Genomic DNA, 17,257 nt, shown 5'->3' with positions numbered 1-17,257 from the left:
GGTTTGTTTAGGGTTTTGTTTAGATGGAAAGGGAATGATTCGAGCAGCTTGCCCGTTGCCCAATAGAGGATTAATAATTAAGAAATGTTGCCTTTCAGGGCATAGTCCAGTGGTGCAAAGAATAGGAGTGAGGTTATCTCACGCGTTGCTGGCAGCCGCGGTGTGGGGGTTCGATTCCTGAAACATGAAATTGGACTTCTTGTAGGCACAGTGTACATGCAGCTCTTATTCCCTGACCTGTTGAGGCACATCCCGCGATTTACCTCCCTCACAAAACTTTAGGGGCGGGACGGTGAGGGCCCTCAAAGTTGGGGTTCAACCTTTTTTTTAATAATTAAGAAATATTAAATAAAGCATGTTTATAGAAAAATGAGTATTAAATGGTAAGAATTCAAATTGAATACTTTTGCTTTATCCTTATTTGGACTTAATTTAAAATCGTAGAGATAAGTTCAATTATGTGGCAATATTTCAAATTTATTCAAAAAGAAGAGTTTACCATTTAATCTCAATTGATTGTGACTATTCTTACCTATCATACAATCATAGATTTTATTCTTCCACATCTCAAGCCCTTTGGAGGGTGCCAAGGCCTCTGCTGCCCATCACCAAAGAATCCAATCAACTTCTCATTCATTATTACAAACACAACCAACCAAATCGTTTGGATCTTGATTTTCAATTCGAAACAAGACAAGTTCATGTTCAAGTGAATCTCAAAATAATAAAAAAGATTTAATAAGTTACCTCCTTTTTTCCACAGTTTTTTTTAGGAAAAAGGGGCAAAAAAGGGGACAAGCCACCTCCCCGTCCCAAACCCGCCCCACTACCATATCTAGTAGCACCATTGATATACATAATTTTCTACTGTAAATTTACTATAACTAGTATGTCTTAACTTACTTTCCAAATAACTCATTCTAAAAGCTATTTTTTAAACTATAGTATACTAAGGTTATTCTAACATGCTCTAAACCTCATCAGTTGTTGGTGTATAACATGTCATAGTTAAAACATTGGAAAATTTACAAAATATACTTTGTTAGCGTAGTTACACTTTTCATATTGTATTTTAAGTATGTTAGATGTTGTTTTTTGAAAATAGATTTTGTGAAAATGATTTTTTTTCGAGTTTACTACGGATGAACGAAATATAATGTCATTTTGAAAATTATTTTAAAAATATATTTATAATGTCATTTTGAAAATTATTTAGTAATATTATATGACTATCATAGAGTAGGGGCTTGGTTTTGAAATTCTATTGCCAGCGGAAATTTTAAAATAATGAACACATTTGAAATTATTTTATTATTAATTCAGTAACTAATAAAAGCAGTATAGTTGACAACAATAATAGATATATTCACTTTGAGTAAAAAGCAGAATGCACTGAAGAATTAACAATATAAATTATATAATAACCATTTTGAAAAGCTAAATAATTTCAATAGAACCATTTGTAACATTTTTTAGGTTTTCTTGGTGATAGATCCACTGAGCCACGGTCGGGTATCCATTTCAGAATCATCATATCTTATGAGAGATGACACCAACCTCCAATAAATATATTGTCACACATATAATGCGACCTGCATGAGGGATTAGTGCTCAGTAAATAACGACATGCATGAATATTTGCACGTATAATATTTTTTCTTCTTATGATGATCTTATTCTCGAAGTTCACGTCCTTTAGGTATTTGGTCTCAAACACCGCTTTGATGCAGGGCATCGACATTTGCTTAATTTGGATTTGTTTTTTAAAAAATTGCAATTGTGAACCGAATGGTTCAAGTTATAAAACAATCATACTTTGATGGTTAGTTCCGCTTCTAAGAAAATTTGGATTGAACCTTCCAATGCCCACCCTAACTTGTAGTTATGGATGAGAAACATATTTGGAAGTTCAGTTTATGTATTAGGGAAAAATAAAAGTTTAGGTACCTAAGAGAAACGCAACTATAAGTTTGAGTGCCATTTGAGCCTTTTATTTTCAATCTATAAAAAATATTTATTTTAAAATTACTTATTTATTTATAATTGAAATTTAAGCTAGCCAAACATGCTTGGGCAGGCTTCCTGCTACCTACCATATCCCAGCTGCTGATGTATCAAAATTAGCCCTAAAACCTTCGCTCCCAACTCTAAACCTCAGAGTTAAAAGGCTTAGCTTCTTTATCCTTACCTTCGGCCATATTTGACAAATTTTAAATTATAATCTAAAATAATCAATTATACTTTTTGTTTACGTATTTTATAGAATTCATAACTTACTATTAATTTATTATCCATAAATTCCATACGATTCATAACTTAATAAGCAATTAAAAACATTATCAAAATATTTAACCACATAAATTTGTCCCACCAAGAGTCACCTTGCTGTATTCCATAGATAGCCAACAATGACTCCCTCTTCACGGTGTACTTTACTTTCTGTCTACTTAGGAAAATTCATAATTGTTATTCCGAATATTCCTACTCCAAAAATTTAAAAGTTCATAATTTGTAAATCGTTCTGTTTTTTTACATATTATTTTTATTGGCTTACTTAATATAAATTGATTTTCAAATGTCAAAGACAAGTGCCAAAACGTTAAAATGGGTTACAGGTCCCAGTAGACAGTCAGTCCTCACTGACTGGAAGGTAAGCTATTTCAACTAAATACCGTGGTTGCGAATTTTAGGGTTTTAACACTCAAAATAGGAAGCGAATTTCTGTTTCTATATTGAAGCTAATACAGCTTTATCTAGACAGCATCCTAGATATTATTTGATAGGTTAATAAAATCAAGGATATGTTGGTTTAATATTAAATTTCCTTTAAATTTATTTATTACCATATCAAATTAATTGTGTATGATATGATTATGTACTTACATAAGTAAAGGAAGAAGTCGAGAAACAAATGAACAGCTTTAAGAAAATCCACATGCGTCAGATGAACCAGCAGCTACACGTTCAACAATGACTTGCATAAGGCACATCCCAACTGGCAAATGGCGGAGTTTTTCAAGGCGGGCAGTTCAGAGGTCGGTAGTTCGATTCATGGGGCTCTTGGAAGGCAGGATATTTCTTAGAAGGCAGGAGTTCCTTGAAAGGCAAGACGCATACATAGGTTTGACTCGTTAGGCACTTTGACAGTTCAGTTGGGGGGCTCTTGGACTCTGGCCAGTTTGGGACACAACCCGCGATTTATCTGGTCTGCGTGAAGAGGGGTTGGATCGTAGACCCCAGAATTAATCGCTGTAAAGTGGACATCTGGATATAAAAAAAAAAAAAAAAAAAATACTCAGAGCAAATTGTTATTCTTCAACATTATTAGAAGAAAAACAAACTAGACCGTGAATGTGCAATCCTATTCCAAAAACAAGCTACTTGGTGTGAGTTAAAATGGGGAATCTTAATCCAAATGGTGGTTATGATCGAATACAATAGTGAAATAGTGATAAAGTCAAGATCACAGAGTTTGATTTCACTTCTCCAACAAGTCAAAAGAAGAAGAAAACGAGAAAGTCGTTCTTAAATTTCTTTTGATGTTTTTAGTTAATTTTGGGAAATTACAAAACTGAGACTACTGTAATTTTGATTATTTGATATAATGGATTGTTTGACCCATGACATGAAAGCCCGTGAGTGCTTCCCTTCGAAGTTTATCACGTTACTTCTAATGTTCATATTTTAATATGTTAGTTTAACTTTCGTAATTGATTAAAACTACGTTGAACGCTAAAAATTCTATTTACACATTGCATTCAAAACTGTTTTAAAACGGATCGTAGGATATTCTGATTGTCTAATGTATACTGTTTGAATTGCATTATTAATAACAATTTTTTAATTTACTAGGTTTTAGTATTTACACGTTCAATTGAAGTCGACTTCAACAGCAAATTCTTATTAGTAGAATACAAAAAGTCATTATAATGCACAATCACATTTCAAGGAACTGTGTACCGTACATACACAGCATGATTCTTTTGTAATACTGAACAAGAATAATAATGCAATATACAATATTTTAATTCCTTAACACTGTCGAGTGTCATCTAATCCACCCTGCAAATATCCTAACAAAGCAACGTGTTCACCATTTTTCGTTTTCACACAGCAGCAAAATCTTGACCAATCTAGAAAATAATGAAAATGGAACCCAATTCATGCAGAAGTAAACTTTGCATCAAAATTTGAATGCTTTCTTATATTAGAAGAACCTTTAACATTAAGAAAAAGTCAGAAAATTAGATCCCCAGGACCCCAGAAAGCTACAATACGTTCCAAAAAGTATACCCTCCATTGAAAAAAATGAGAACTATGATCCAATGCCTCAAAAATCACAGATCAGATGATCCATGAACAGTACTTTTCCCGACCAGAAGGGTGTATTGTAAAACATTCAGCAGGATCCGATAGGATACCAGCAAATAGATGAGGACCGAATACCTGTATCTCGACTAATATTAGTTTAGAGCAATCATTTTTGGGGAAGAAACCCCTTAAACAAGAAAATTCCCAAACCGCCAATTGCCAATGATGTTAAGATAACGGAGATTTTGATTGGATCAATATCAACAGTATCAGTTTTGTGTTGTCTTCCACCATGATGCGACCTTTCACCCAAATTCTCGCGCAGAAGATTGCTAAGATTATCCAACTGATGCATGATTTGGCGTTGCCCCCGTGCTACACCAGACATCTGTTAAGAATAGAGCGATACATTTCAGAACGAGAGGGATAAATCACAAAGCAAGAGTCAGGTAACTTGACCAATGAGTATAATTATGCACGATCAATCACTATTCCGGTCTTCCTAGTCTCTGTTCAGGAAAATTGAGAAACATATACACCAGACGGTGAGAGCTGCAAGTACATATTAATCCATAGAAAATTAAATAGAAAATGGTTCTATTTATATGACATTTCAGTCGCTATTTTCATTGACATTAAGATATTTCTTTAATGTCTAATGTTTATATATGTGAAATCACAAGTGTAGCTGCATTATCCTACGACCAATTAGATTAGTAACTGTAACTTCCATATGATGTTATTTTGAATATTAACTCAACTGTTAATGAAAAGCTTGCATGATACTTTTACCCTAAATAAATTATACCATTGCTAGACAGTGTAAGAAAAGGAGAACATTTCTGAATAAACTAGAAATAATACCTCTTCCATCAAAGGAGATTCTTTGGCTAACTGGGATGAAGACGAGGAATTTGGCATGATGGATCCAGTTAAGGAACCATTTTCCAAACCAGATATGAAGTAAGAAGTTGGGACCGACCCATTACAGGCTTCAGCTTGTAAAGCTATGTTTTGTGAGCTGGGTGAAGTTCGCTTTGTAGTTAACTTTGAATTTAGCTCTTCAATACGAGATGTGAAATCATCCATCCGATCATTTAGAGTAGAAATATGTTCCAACAGATGCGTGATGGCTCCCTATCACGCATGCACAGAATGAGAGAGAAACAAACAGAAAGACAAGGATCTGAGTATGGCATAGAAACTTCAGAAAAATTAACACTTAGTATCACCTGATTTCCTAATGTAGCTGGTGGCTCTGACGTCCTATCATCAAACCCTCTGCTAATCCTGGACAGGTTTTTGTCCCTATGTGTTGAATATGAATGTGACATACCACTGTTCAAAACAATTCAAGTCACAAACAAGTTTGAGATAGTGATAATTCGTCAACTGATAAACAAGGGATAAGTTACTAACAACATAAAATCATACACATCCAGTAAAAACAAAAGATCTAGGGGTACCTCACCCCATGGAATTTGTAAAATCTTTCTAATAAACTTAAGGTCGGCTTCACAAGTCATGTTTTCAACTCTATTTGGTCCAGAGCTACTTCTACTATACTCTTCCATTGAAACAATATTTTCTTTAACAAGATTGATAGAATATTGATTTCAGCTTTTGAAATTTTAATGTACTGAAAGGGAGGGTAGTTTTTTCAAATGCCAGGTGGATATCGTGAGCTGTCATGGAAAAATCAGTATGACCAACCAAAGGACACCAACATCAGTTGTACAGTCTAGAAGAAGTGCAACCCCTAAAGAGAAACTTAAAAGGTGCTCCAGCCTTTTATGCAGTGTAGATACTTATAGATTGCAAATTAATCCCCAGCTCCTAGTATAACAGTGCCTCACAGCTTTCCCCATACATTTGCATGATTTCATATGGACTCGTAGGAAGTGAACTTGTAGTAAGCAAGAGGGGCTGGGAAGGATGGCCAGAAAGATTCCGAAGATGAATCCGTAAGACAGGAAACAGATTGATAATTTTCTATAACTTTAAGTAGCAATCTTTCCCAGCACAAGGTGGACAGTACACCTGCAGCCCAAAAAAAAAAAAAAAAGAGAATTCGCCACAAAGATATGTTGGGCCTTAAGAAATACTTGAACAGCAAATATCGATTAATCTTGTACCAAGGTACATTAGAATTGAACCTCAAACTATTCTGATATAGCCCAACTCAGTGAAGGGGCACACGAATACTTGGACTATTACAAGTCATATAGTAAGTGTATGATAGAAAGTAGAACCTTTTTGCAGTCTTAATTCTCGATGATGCCCTTCCGACTGAGGAGGCTCGGAAAAATGCTTCATTTGGGCTTGAGATAAGTTCATCATCTATGCTAAGCTTGGTTTTCAAATCATCTGGCAATGCCTGAAAATTTTTCAGATTAGGAATAATATGCAGATGATGGAATATGCAGATGCTGGGTTAGTTACCATACCATAACCTCATTTACGAGTTTCTCTAACTGTATTTGTTCAATATAAGTCCGTGGAACATATGAACCTTCCAATCCCAGCTGCTCAGCAACACATTTCACTAGCAGGCGCTCTCTGCCTTGTACCTGTCCCGAACAAAGAATTTTTAACAACATAGATCTTTAACTGACCACATGTGACAAAACAAACTACCTGAGATTAGACTATATTAACTAATGAATAAAAAAGCCATCATCCGAACACACAAGTGCTAAACCATCAAATTATCTGCACTATGTATATCCAATGCCACTTTTGAGAAATAAGGTGAGAAATAAGGATATTTCATATCAGGCCAAGAATGCTAATGCATGTCAACAGCGAGATACTACTCAAGGAGATCAGTAAACCTAGTATTCATGACAAAAAAATCATTTTCCAAAAGAAATTCTCCATCTTGCATCACGTTAGTGTATTCTTTTAAGACCATGGATATTCTTCTCTGACAACTTGACATGTATATAGTAACTCAATAATAAACACAAAATGATTGCTGACAATATACATTAGTAAATATTGAAAGCTACAGATAATTCGGTAACAATAATGACCTAGTTACGTGATAAAGATTGATATAAGCACTTACATACTATATATTACATATTTACCAACAACTACACATCTTCATTACATACTAGGTGACCAAGTAGTCGAGCCCAGAAAAGATAGGGATTGTCCATAATTCAGAATGAAGAATAAGCACGAAAGACACGGAGCACGTTTAGCCAAACATTTTAATATAAGCACAGCTACGGTAAACATGCACATAGTAGCAAAACATGTAGGCATATGAAACTCCAGACTCATTTAATTACTTAAAACATCAGAAAGACTGACACTATGGACATAATAAATTTGATTAAAAAGGCAGAGTAAAATTTTAGCATGTGAGATCTTAGCACATGGTAGCAAGGAGGGAAGAAGGATAGGTGTACCACCTGAACATAATGACGCTTTAGCTGCTCCAGCCAATCAATTTTCACATGGACTCTTTCATCACTAAAAATATGGCTGCTTCTTTTCAGAATAGCTGCTATTGTATATCCCAAGGCCATCAGTCCTCCAAGAAGCCGTACACTAACTTCAAAAGTTATTCTTGGTGATATGACAAATGGAGGATCTGTGACCCATTCCTACAGTTCAAAAGTATAATAAATCTAAGAAAATAAGATGGTAATATTTTTTCCGCATTTTAGTGGTCAGTGGACTTCTTGCCAATATCCAATTGATATTATGAGATATGGACCACTTATAGTGGTATCCCTATTTTCCAAGTAACTAAAATTTTCTGTGCATCAAAAGAGCTGTAGACGTAGTATAAGCATAAAATCATGCATAAAAGAGAAACTTTATGTTTGAACATAACAAACAAAAATTGAGGCCAGAAAAGGTGGGAATTATAGACCCAGGATACACTAATTTTATTTTCGCTTCCTCTGTAGAGAGTTTGGTTTCCGTGAGAAGAAAATAGGAAAGACAAGTAAAGAAATAACACTAAGCTTCTTTCTCTTAGTAAGTGTTCGTTCATACTCACTCTCTATTTTCCAATAAAATCAAATTTATCTTCATCTATGTGTCAGCATGGCAGAGTAAGAGGGATTTGAAATTTCGAGGTCAAAATGAAAAACTTAGTAAGGTTTCACATAATTAAAAACCTTCAACACAAGACTTTCATAAGATGAAAAGGCACAATTACTCATGACAGGAGCAGAAGAAACAAAGGAAAAGAAGAGATGCATGGTGATCTGACAGTGCATGGCTGCTAGGAGGCAGAAATCAAGTTTTTAATTTTCCTTAAACATCTCTAATGTGTTAATGACATGCTAATAGTATTTGCTCTGCTAAAATGTAATAGTACACTCAGTAAATTATAGAAATCGAAACAAGATGATTATACATTATAGGTGTCTTTAGGGAACAAAAATGTAATGACAAATATACTCAAAAGTATGATGGTTCCAGTGCCAATCACTATGATATTAGGAGCAGACCTCAAACATGAGATTGTATTTTCCATCCTTATTCCGCATCCTCAGATATGATTGACAGGTCTCTGGATCTTCTCCGGGTGGTAGAAGATATATGTCATACGTCTGTTCTGTTGTTTCAGTATGTTCTTCAGACATGACAGACTTGATTTGATCCACAGTCACATCCCTTGGAGACTAGAAGAACATGATTCCCCAGTTAATGTTATATTTCATTATCATCACACAAGCATCAACTAGCATCATAACAGAAGTAGAAAATTATAAATAAAATTGTTACCTTCAATATATAAGTAGGACACTGGAATCCAGTGAATGGGTTAAATTTGTTGATGATTTTTATTTGTGCAGTGCGGAGATCAGGCTCAATAAAAGCCTTGTACATCGGATACACCTGTGGAGGATGCTAGCTGATAATTACGAAAGGAAATTATTTACTTGAGGCACATATTTAACCCAGACACTAGAAAACAAACCGTTTCAGATATTTGGTGAATTATTTCTTCGGGTTCCTGCCCAGCACGTTGTATATCCCTTAAAACCCGTTTTACAAGATCAAAGTGCACACCTCCTGTCACAGATACTCGAAGATCCAGTAAAGGACGCAACTTTTCACTTAAAGCATAGATGCCCTCGATAATCACAATGCGGGAGCTTGGGACTTCAAGTGTCCTGTCATCATCCCATAACATCATGAGGTCAGACCGGGAAATGCTAGTGGAGATAAAGCACATAAGTGTACTCTACTTCAAAGACATATAAAGTGATAGTTCATTCCGTGAAGCAACACAAAAGGTATTAACTTCTAAAACAATAACCTTTATAAATAGGAATTCTTGAGCAACAAAGATACACGGTGGAGAGATTAAATAGTTATAATAACGTACATCCGTTTAAGTTAGTCAAGAATTTCTACACTAACTAAATCAACAGGAGTAACATGGCATGATATAACAATCCAAGCAACTTTCTAAACTAATATATAAAATAACAGGAGCCGTTTCTATGGCACTCGTGAGCTTGTGAGGTTAATATCCATCTGAACCATACAGGATATAAAGCAAATTATTGAAATAAGAAACATAAGATTATTAGATGAAAACTATTTTTCCTAAAACCTCAATCACATCATGCTGTCCTAAGAGCCTAAATGGTTTTCAAATAGACTGCATTATGAGAGCTTTCATAAGTGAGCTACAAAGAGGGGAACCTGTATCCTGCGCGGGAGCTAGATTTGAAATCATATATGGGAACTTCAACCTGCTTCCCCGATTTCAGATCTTGAATGTTCTTCAGCAAGGTATCATAGTCCGTCAAGCGTGGGTCTGTTTGATAAACATAGCAAGACTAACGATTATTCACATTCAATGCAGAAAAAGGGGGGATATTTTGCAGTATTATCTTTAGATTGAAACTGCAATTGTACATAAGTCTTAGGACAAACCAGACCAAAAGATTCTAGAACACAATTTTTGGGTTGGAGGCAGGGGATCAGTTAAGAGATGAATGCAAAATGTCATCAAATTTCATTAGTCTCATCCACAAGTATGTTATTCCTCCAATGAAAAGACTATAGATTTAAATAACAATCAATATGTCAAATCCCAAAGAAAATGTCATTTTTATGACTTCAGCAGTAATATGCTGTTGCCAATACCAGTTCCGAATTGGACATGGTCAATCAAACATTGTCTCCCAAACAGAGAAAAGAGCATGGAGTCATGTAAACATTTTCATTTTGGATAACAATTTAATTCACATATTTGACACCATTTCAATAACATGTTACATCTAGACATCAAGAAATTGCAGGCAGTATCATATTTGCTAATAAGCCAAGGTTTATTTCATCCACGTCTACAAAGCTTTGTAATCTGGCTTAGCATAAAACTCATATTAAACCTTCAAATGTCATAGCATGTTGTGCTCAAAGTACAGAGCTTTTACAAGTTATATTAATCAATCGTAGTCCCTAAAATATACATGCTCTATTTTAGAGAATAAATGCAAATAAATTAATCATCTCCATTCTCCAGCTCAATTTTTCCAAAGAAATATTATACATAAGACTTAAAGGGACACCTAAATTTCAAAATCAAAAACAAAAGGGAAAGGAAAACCTTCATTGGTGAAAGAGGAGAATTATTTCTAGTTTAATAAGAGATTTAAACAAGAATATAGGGATACCAAATGAAGAAGCCTCCAACTTCAAATCAACTAACAACAAGAACGGCAACCTCTAAACAGCTAGAATGCAGTAAGACAAGTCTTTGAGAAAAAGGACTTGATAAATTGAATTACCATCAAAATTTCCATCAATAATTCGACTAGCATCGTTGTAATTGTCCATTGAGATGACAGCAATGCTTGGCATAAAATTAAGCATCTTCTCAGTAAATACAGTCTTCCCAGCACCAGACGGACCAGCTACACCTACTAATATCAGTCCATCGTTCTTCTGTGACAACAACTGGCAAGCACGAACAACAACAAAAAAACCCTTCTCAAATGACAAATTATCAGGAATAGGGGCAATTTCATAACGATCTGAGTCCTTCCTCTTGACCAATCGAACTTGATCTTTTAAAAGACCATGTCTTCTCTGAGTTGATTCAGAATTAGATGTATCTTGAGCCATTGAAATTGTACTTGCTTCTCCTCAGAAAAAAGGAAGGATATAATTTTGTAAGGCACAAGAACCATGGCTATAAAGCAAAATAACAGCACCAAATAAAGACATTCACCGCCGAAGACGTGTTAATCGTTTCTTGTCTAGTCAGATCTTGGCATACAAAAGCTAAAGCATTCACATTTATTGTGATGTACTCTTTTTGTTTTCTTTTTAAGCAATGCGGTTGGAATTCAATAATTTCTGCGCTCTGTAAACTACAATTATATATCCATAGCCGTAAACGAAGTAAAAGGAAAGTAGAATTACCAGAGAATTAACTTAAGCTTCACATGAGCTTAGCTGCTGAATCTATGTATCAGTGTGTCACAAAGAAATGTGGGTAAGCTTCCTTCGCTCAAACAACTTATATTAAATAGTCAGGCAACAACATGCTCAGCCTTGGCCCTGTTTGGTTTAGATAAAATCCGATTTTTGGTAGATTTTGACTAAGTTGATAGAATATCGACTTAGATTTTAATCCAACTCTTTCATTGAACTAAGCAGGGGCAATATCACTAAATAGAAGTTTAGCTCCAGAAGTAACCACTCAATAGACCTAGACAACCAAGAAGGTCGACTGAAAATAGAAAATTAGAAAGTTCCCACAATAACATAATCTAAATTATGATGGCATGCAAACTTTATATGGATAACATCCAAACGAATTGATTGTGTAATAAATCAGTCTCCACTAGCCGAAATTAGACATCGTTTAGACTAAACTATTCCAATTGCCAAGCCTTTTTGGTGATATCAATCCATGATCCAATACTAGTGCTGAATAGCATCGAGAAGCGGAAATAGTCATTTAAAAAGTTATGATGCTTATTGTCAATTCATCAACTCATACACATTTTGAAACAGTTTCAGAAAAAATATTTCACAATCACCACATTGCAGCAACAAGAATTAAATCAAAATTACACCCACATTTCACCACTGAATCAATTGATGATCCCCACAATAAGTATTCAAGAAAATAGAACACATCCACATGACAAAAAATAAAAATAAAAAAATTACCAAAAATCAGTTCTGAGCAACAGAAGTTACAAAACTGAAGCAAAAACAACGTCCATTGGATCTACAAACTAATGCTATCGATTTGCAACCGAAAATAAAAAAAACAATGTCCCAGAAGAAAAAAAATGCAAAAAAGCCATGCCAATACCAAGAAAATAAGATATCAGCAAAAAAGGAAGATTTTTGGATCAAAGTATTAATGGAATTTTGTATAATATACTGACCTGTCGTCCTGATGCTACGTTCTTTATCAAGTGGGGTTCAGCAAAAGAATAGAGAAACGTAGAAGCTTTTGGGCTTTTTGATATGCATCATATCATGTATGTATATATCAGTTTTTAATTATTTTTATTTTGGGTTTCAGCTTTTTCTTTTTTCCATTTTTCCATTTTTTTTTTATTTTAAACAGAAATTGCGGGGAAGTTGGGGATGTGATTTTCTGGGGTTTTGGAGAAGTGAGAATTCTTGAAATTTTGCCACGACTCTTTTGGAACAAGATTTTTAAAGGACTTGGCTCAGAGGCAGATATGCCGAAAAGGAAAAAGGTTTTATTTATAGGTTTTAATTGTGTATTATTTTCTTTTCAGTCACAGCATAATAAATAATTAATAAGGGTCTATGATTATGAGAATCTTTTTTTTTTTCCCATTTTTATAAAGATTTTAATTTTTTTGTTTTTATTTTCAACTTTAAAACGAAAACCTTTCTCCTGTTGTTTGGAATCCATTTTTATTAATAGCCACCTTTTTTTAAACCATGATAATTCGATATCGTTTTGATTTTAAAAGAATCAAATTAGTGAAGAATGAGTCGGGTATTTGGTATTGATTTTTTTTCATAATTGTCGTGGTATCAAAATCTTTATTGAGTATTTGGTACATAAAAGAACTTTATTGTTGCGCATGTATACAATTTCGAAAATCGATATTGATTATAACATTTATTACAATTAATTTTTGCTTCATGTTTGATAGAGATTTTGAGAATGGATTTTGAAAAAATATATATATTAGAATATTTGGTAATTTTATTTGCACTGATTGTATGTTTTTTTTTTTTAAATAAAAATTGGACAACTGTACTAAAATTTGACCCCGTTTAAAATAACCATCCATTCAGGTCCATCACTAATGAACGTCCGCTACTGTGTTTTTCTATCTATATACGGATGTATTTCGATGGAGTTACCTTTATTGAGATTAAATTAAAATGCAATTACAGGATTGAAAAAAACTTAAGTATAATTTTCTAATTAGCGTTTGAATGAACTACAATTACTGCTAATGGAATTAAGGTGGACATTGGTCGGGTTTGTCAAATTTTAGGGCCAACCCCGAACGAATCAATTCGAAATTGGGAGTAAAATCGAACCAACCAAAACCCCACAATCTTCTAGGGTTTTTCTTAAGCCCGCGTCAGGCAGGGCTATTTTCAATTACAATTGTTGTGTTTTGGAGGCTAAAAAAAAAAAAAAAAAAAAAAAAAAAAAAAAAAAAAAAAAAAAAAAAAAAAAAAAAAAAAAAAAATTAAAATTAAAAAAATAATCAAACACCAAAAAAAAGGCAGGAAAAAAAAATAAAAAATCTTTACTTGTACCTTTACCAATCGAGGCTGTGATTGTGGCATCGACTGAGATGAGAGAGATGAGTGTGTCTCCGACGAAGAGGGAAAGATAGACGATTTGTTATTTAGAATGAGAGTTTGTCTTTTGTTCGGATTAGCTTTTAATACTATTTAATAAGTTTTTTATAAAATTTATTTGATTTCAGTAGTTTATTATTGTAAATAAATATATATTAAATTATTCTAGATTGAATTAGGTTTGATTAATTTGGACTAAATAAAGAAATTGCAAATCGACTCAACCCAATAAAATTCCCTCAAAGAAAATGAATAGCTAGAAAAATCGACCCAAAACAATCTATTCAATTTGAATTTGTCGAGTTGTTCGTTTTAATGGTCCAAATGCTTAACCCCAAATGGAATTTATCTCTTATTTTCAAGTTTTTCATTGTAAAGTTCCAATGGCTTTTATTCTTAAAACACTTTTTTGGTGATATTTTTGTTATGGATTTGATTTTGGACCATGCAACATAAAACTAAAATGGTTCTATGAATTTAAACTCATATTTTTTGCAAATTTAGTATTTTTCTCATTTTAAGTAAAAAACGAGAATGATTTGGTCGGTTAATTAAGAGTACGTGATAAAGGACAAGTTGCTCATAATTTGTTGTTTAATAGAATTATACAATGCCTAATAGGTCTGGTTGTGTTTTTGCACAATACATTAAAAACACGTGATAAAGGACAATTTTTTGTCAATATTTTGTTGTTTCGATAGGATTTATGTTAACCACTCAATTAGATTTTAAGTAAAATCAATTTACTCACATCGGTTCAAAAGTGTTAGAGGCGAGCAATATACTTTGAAAAAATAAAATTCACACTAGAAATATCAAAGTTGTGAAGAGTTCTTTAATAGTAACTTAACAATAAATAACTATAATTCGTCTTCCGAATTCCAAATCAAATCAAGCTCTTTGAATATTAGATTAATAGTTGATCTACGATCAGGTCTAGTCTTAAAACTTTAAAACGTTTTGAGCACATGATAAGGCACTATCATCATCTTCTTCTTCTCCTCCTTCTTTTTCCCCCCGAGTAGAGGCCTCTGTTAGATTTTGCTGAAATTTAAATTTTTAGTAAATTTTGAAAAAGATTAATGAAATATGTTATTCAAAAATTGATAAAAATTATAGGATCCATAAAATGTGAGAATATCAAACTAAATTTAGAGAAAAATAAATTTGAAAATGGGGATCAAATCGAGTCATATGTCATTTTGTAAGGTTGACTAATGTTAGATTATTAGGAAAAAAATTGATTTTCAGATCATTCTCGTCAAATGTCAAACGTAAAAATCAATTATCTACTTCATTGAAAAATAAATAAATCTAGAACTCCATAAGACTACATTGGAAAGACTTTTTGTTTGACAATTTATATAGAACTCTCTTGATCTTTTTTTTTTTTATCATTGACTTTTATTCTTTAAAACCTCATATATTAGAAAAAGGAAAAACTACTTGAATTTTACATTATGAATTCATGATATAAGACAATTTTTCTGCATAATTTCTCATGTTCGATAAAAATTATGCCAAGTATTAGGTTAGATCATGTTAGATATTATGTCGAGATTAATTATTCCATAGACCATTCTCATTAAACGTCAAAGTAGTTGAAAATTAAACAAATAATTAACTGAAAATCCACAAAAATCATAAATTTGTACGGACATTTTGAAAAGAAAAATTGATTGATGGGTTAAGTTGAAATCTAATTAGTCATTTTGCAAATGTGGAATTTGGGTAGAAAGAAAATGAATATCAGGGAATTGAATTGTCTAGAAATTATTTTTTTTGGAATTGTCAATTGATAGTGTTTGATTGGTATAATTTTCCACGTGGAAAATGTTGAAATAAAAAGTGTTTTTTATTGTTCGTTTGACTTTGTTTTACATAAAAATTGTCAATTTAAGGGATATTTACTTCTACCATTGTTCCTATAAATTGCTTTCATTGCCAACCAAAAAGAAAAAAAAGAAAACGATCAAAAAATCATCTATATTTTGGTGCTCGTTTGACTTTGTTTTATATGGAAATTGTCAATTAAATGGAAATTTTTTTTTTTACAATTAGGGATAAAATTTATTTCTATTGCAAACAAAAAAATGAAAAAATAAAAATAAAAATCCACTACAGTAACATGGAACTTGAATTCTCACCAATATGGTGAGAATTCAAATTCCATGAAATTGTGGAAAATGTCTACGTGATCAAGGTCCATGGAAAATTTATCTTGTCAAACATCCCAAATGTTAGAAAATTTCCATTTTCCATGGAAATTCTTGGACAATCAAACTGGCCCTAATAGTCATATCTATTTGTACTATGTATAAAAGTAGTTATATCTATAGTGTGTCTAATAAGGTGGATTATTGAACAATGTTAAAAAAGAAAAAAAATTTAAAATATTATCAATTTTAATGTCCGCTACAATTTAATATCTAATATCCACTTATTGTTTCTTATTATTTAGCACAATCACTTCCGAAAAAAAAAAAAAAAAATTCTCCTTTCTTTGAAGGATGTTGCGAAATAACTTGAATGCGACATTATGAGCACATGACAAAAAATCTTTATATATCTATATTGTTTTGTGTTTGGCAGAGTTATGTTAGAATATAGGAATATTGTAAATTATTTGGGATTAAATTGATCTATCTTAGTGAAATTTGTTTGAAATGAAATATCTCAAAAATGTAGAGCTCCAAAAGATTCATTTGGAAAGACATTTTCTTGACAAATTCCTACACTCTTTTACTATTTTTTCTTTTCTTTTCTTTTATTCTAACTTACCATTGAAAAGCTCCTAACTCGATCATATGACTTTTATTCTTCGAAACCTTCTATGTCAAATATAGACGTGTGTTTGATTTTAGACTATGTAACACTATATTAAAAGTGATGAATTTAAACCTAGGTTTTTGCAAATTTAGTATTTGTTTTTAATTTTATATAAAGGAAAAATGACTTGAATTGCACATTACGAGTCCATGGTAAGAAAACACTTCATCATTCTCGTTAAATGTCAAAGTAACATTGGTTATCTTGACATTCGCCTAATGTAATAGTTATAAAAGAAATCAGTTAAGAGAGATAATTAAACGAAGTATCTCCTTTTCTTTAAAAAGTTAAAATATAACTTATTTTTTAA

General features: G+C 32.7%; 1 protein-coding gene across 5 annotated transcripts; it reads right to left on the bottom strand.

Moving 5' to 3' along the window:
- Nucleotides 1-4,164: 4,164 nt before the first annotated feature.
- On the bottom strand, nucleotides 4,165-12,982 carry LOC111398947 (uridine-cytidine kinase C-like). Of its 5 annotated transcripts, none has more exons than XM_023026119.1 (12): nucleotides 12,702-12,982; nucleotides 11,085-11,438; nucleotides 9,994-10,108; nucleotides 9,260-9,455; nucleotides 9,064-9,177; nucleotides 8,787-8,960; nucleotides 7,734-7,928; nucleotides 6,759-6,881; nucleotides 6,564-6,688; nucleotides 5,544-5,649; nucleotides 5,176-5,448; nucleotides 4,165-4,699 (listed from the first exon to the last, which is right to left on the bottom strand). In XM_023026119.1, exons 2-12 carry the CDS (start codon nucleotides 11,419-11,421, stop codon nucleotides 4,478-4,480), a joined length of 1,980 nt encoding a protein of 659 aa, XP_022881887.1. In that variant the 5' UTR covers nucleotides 11,422-11,438; nucleotides 12,702-12,982; the 3' UTR covers nucleotides 4,165-4,477. The 5 variants fall into 5 exon arrangements, with proteins under 5 accessions (XP_022881887.1, XP_022881885.1, XP_022881886.1 ...); XM_023026117.1 differs by having other exon boundaries at nucleotides 11,085-11,435; XM_023026118.1 differs by lacking the exon at nucleotides 12,702-12,982 and adding an exon at nucleotides 11,722-12,675 and having other exon boundaries at nucleotides 11,085-11,435.
- Nucleotides 12,983-17,257: the final 4,275 nt, after the last annotated feature.

This window comes from Olea europaea, chromosome 8 (genome assembly GCF_002742605.1).
Source record: "Olea europaea var. sylvestris chromosome 8, O_europaea_v1, whole genome shotgun sequence".
In the NCBI taxonomy this organism is placed as follows: Eukaryota; Viridiplantae; Streptophyta; class Magnoliopsida; order Lamiales; family Oleaceae; genus Olea; species Olea europaea.
Note: the sequence above shows the minus strand (reverse complement) of the source record. Positions and strands in the feature narration are given on the sequence as shown.

What these genes read in the sequence shown, in the direction of transcription:
- LOC111398947 (XM_023026119.1), bottom strand. Translation starts at nt 11,421, where the DNA reads ATGGCTCAAGATACATCTAATTCTGAATCAACTCAGAGAAGACATGGT. An exon ending in CAGCTACATTAGGAAATCAG is followed by an intron (nt 5,449 to 5,543) that starts GTGATACTAAGT and finishes CATGCGTGATAG; the next exon opens with GGAGCCATCACGCATCTGTT. An exon ending in AATCTCCTTTGATGGAAGAG is followed by an intron (nt 4,700 to 5,175) that starts GTATTATTTCTA and finishes TATTCTTAACAG; the next exon opens with ATGTCTGGTGTAGCACGGGG.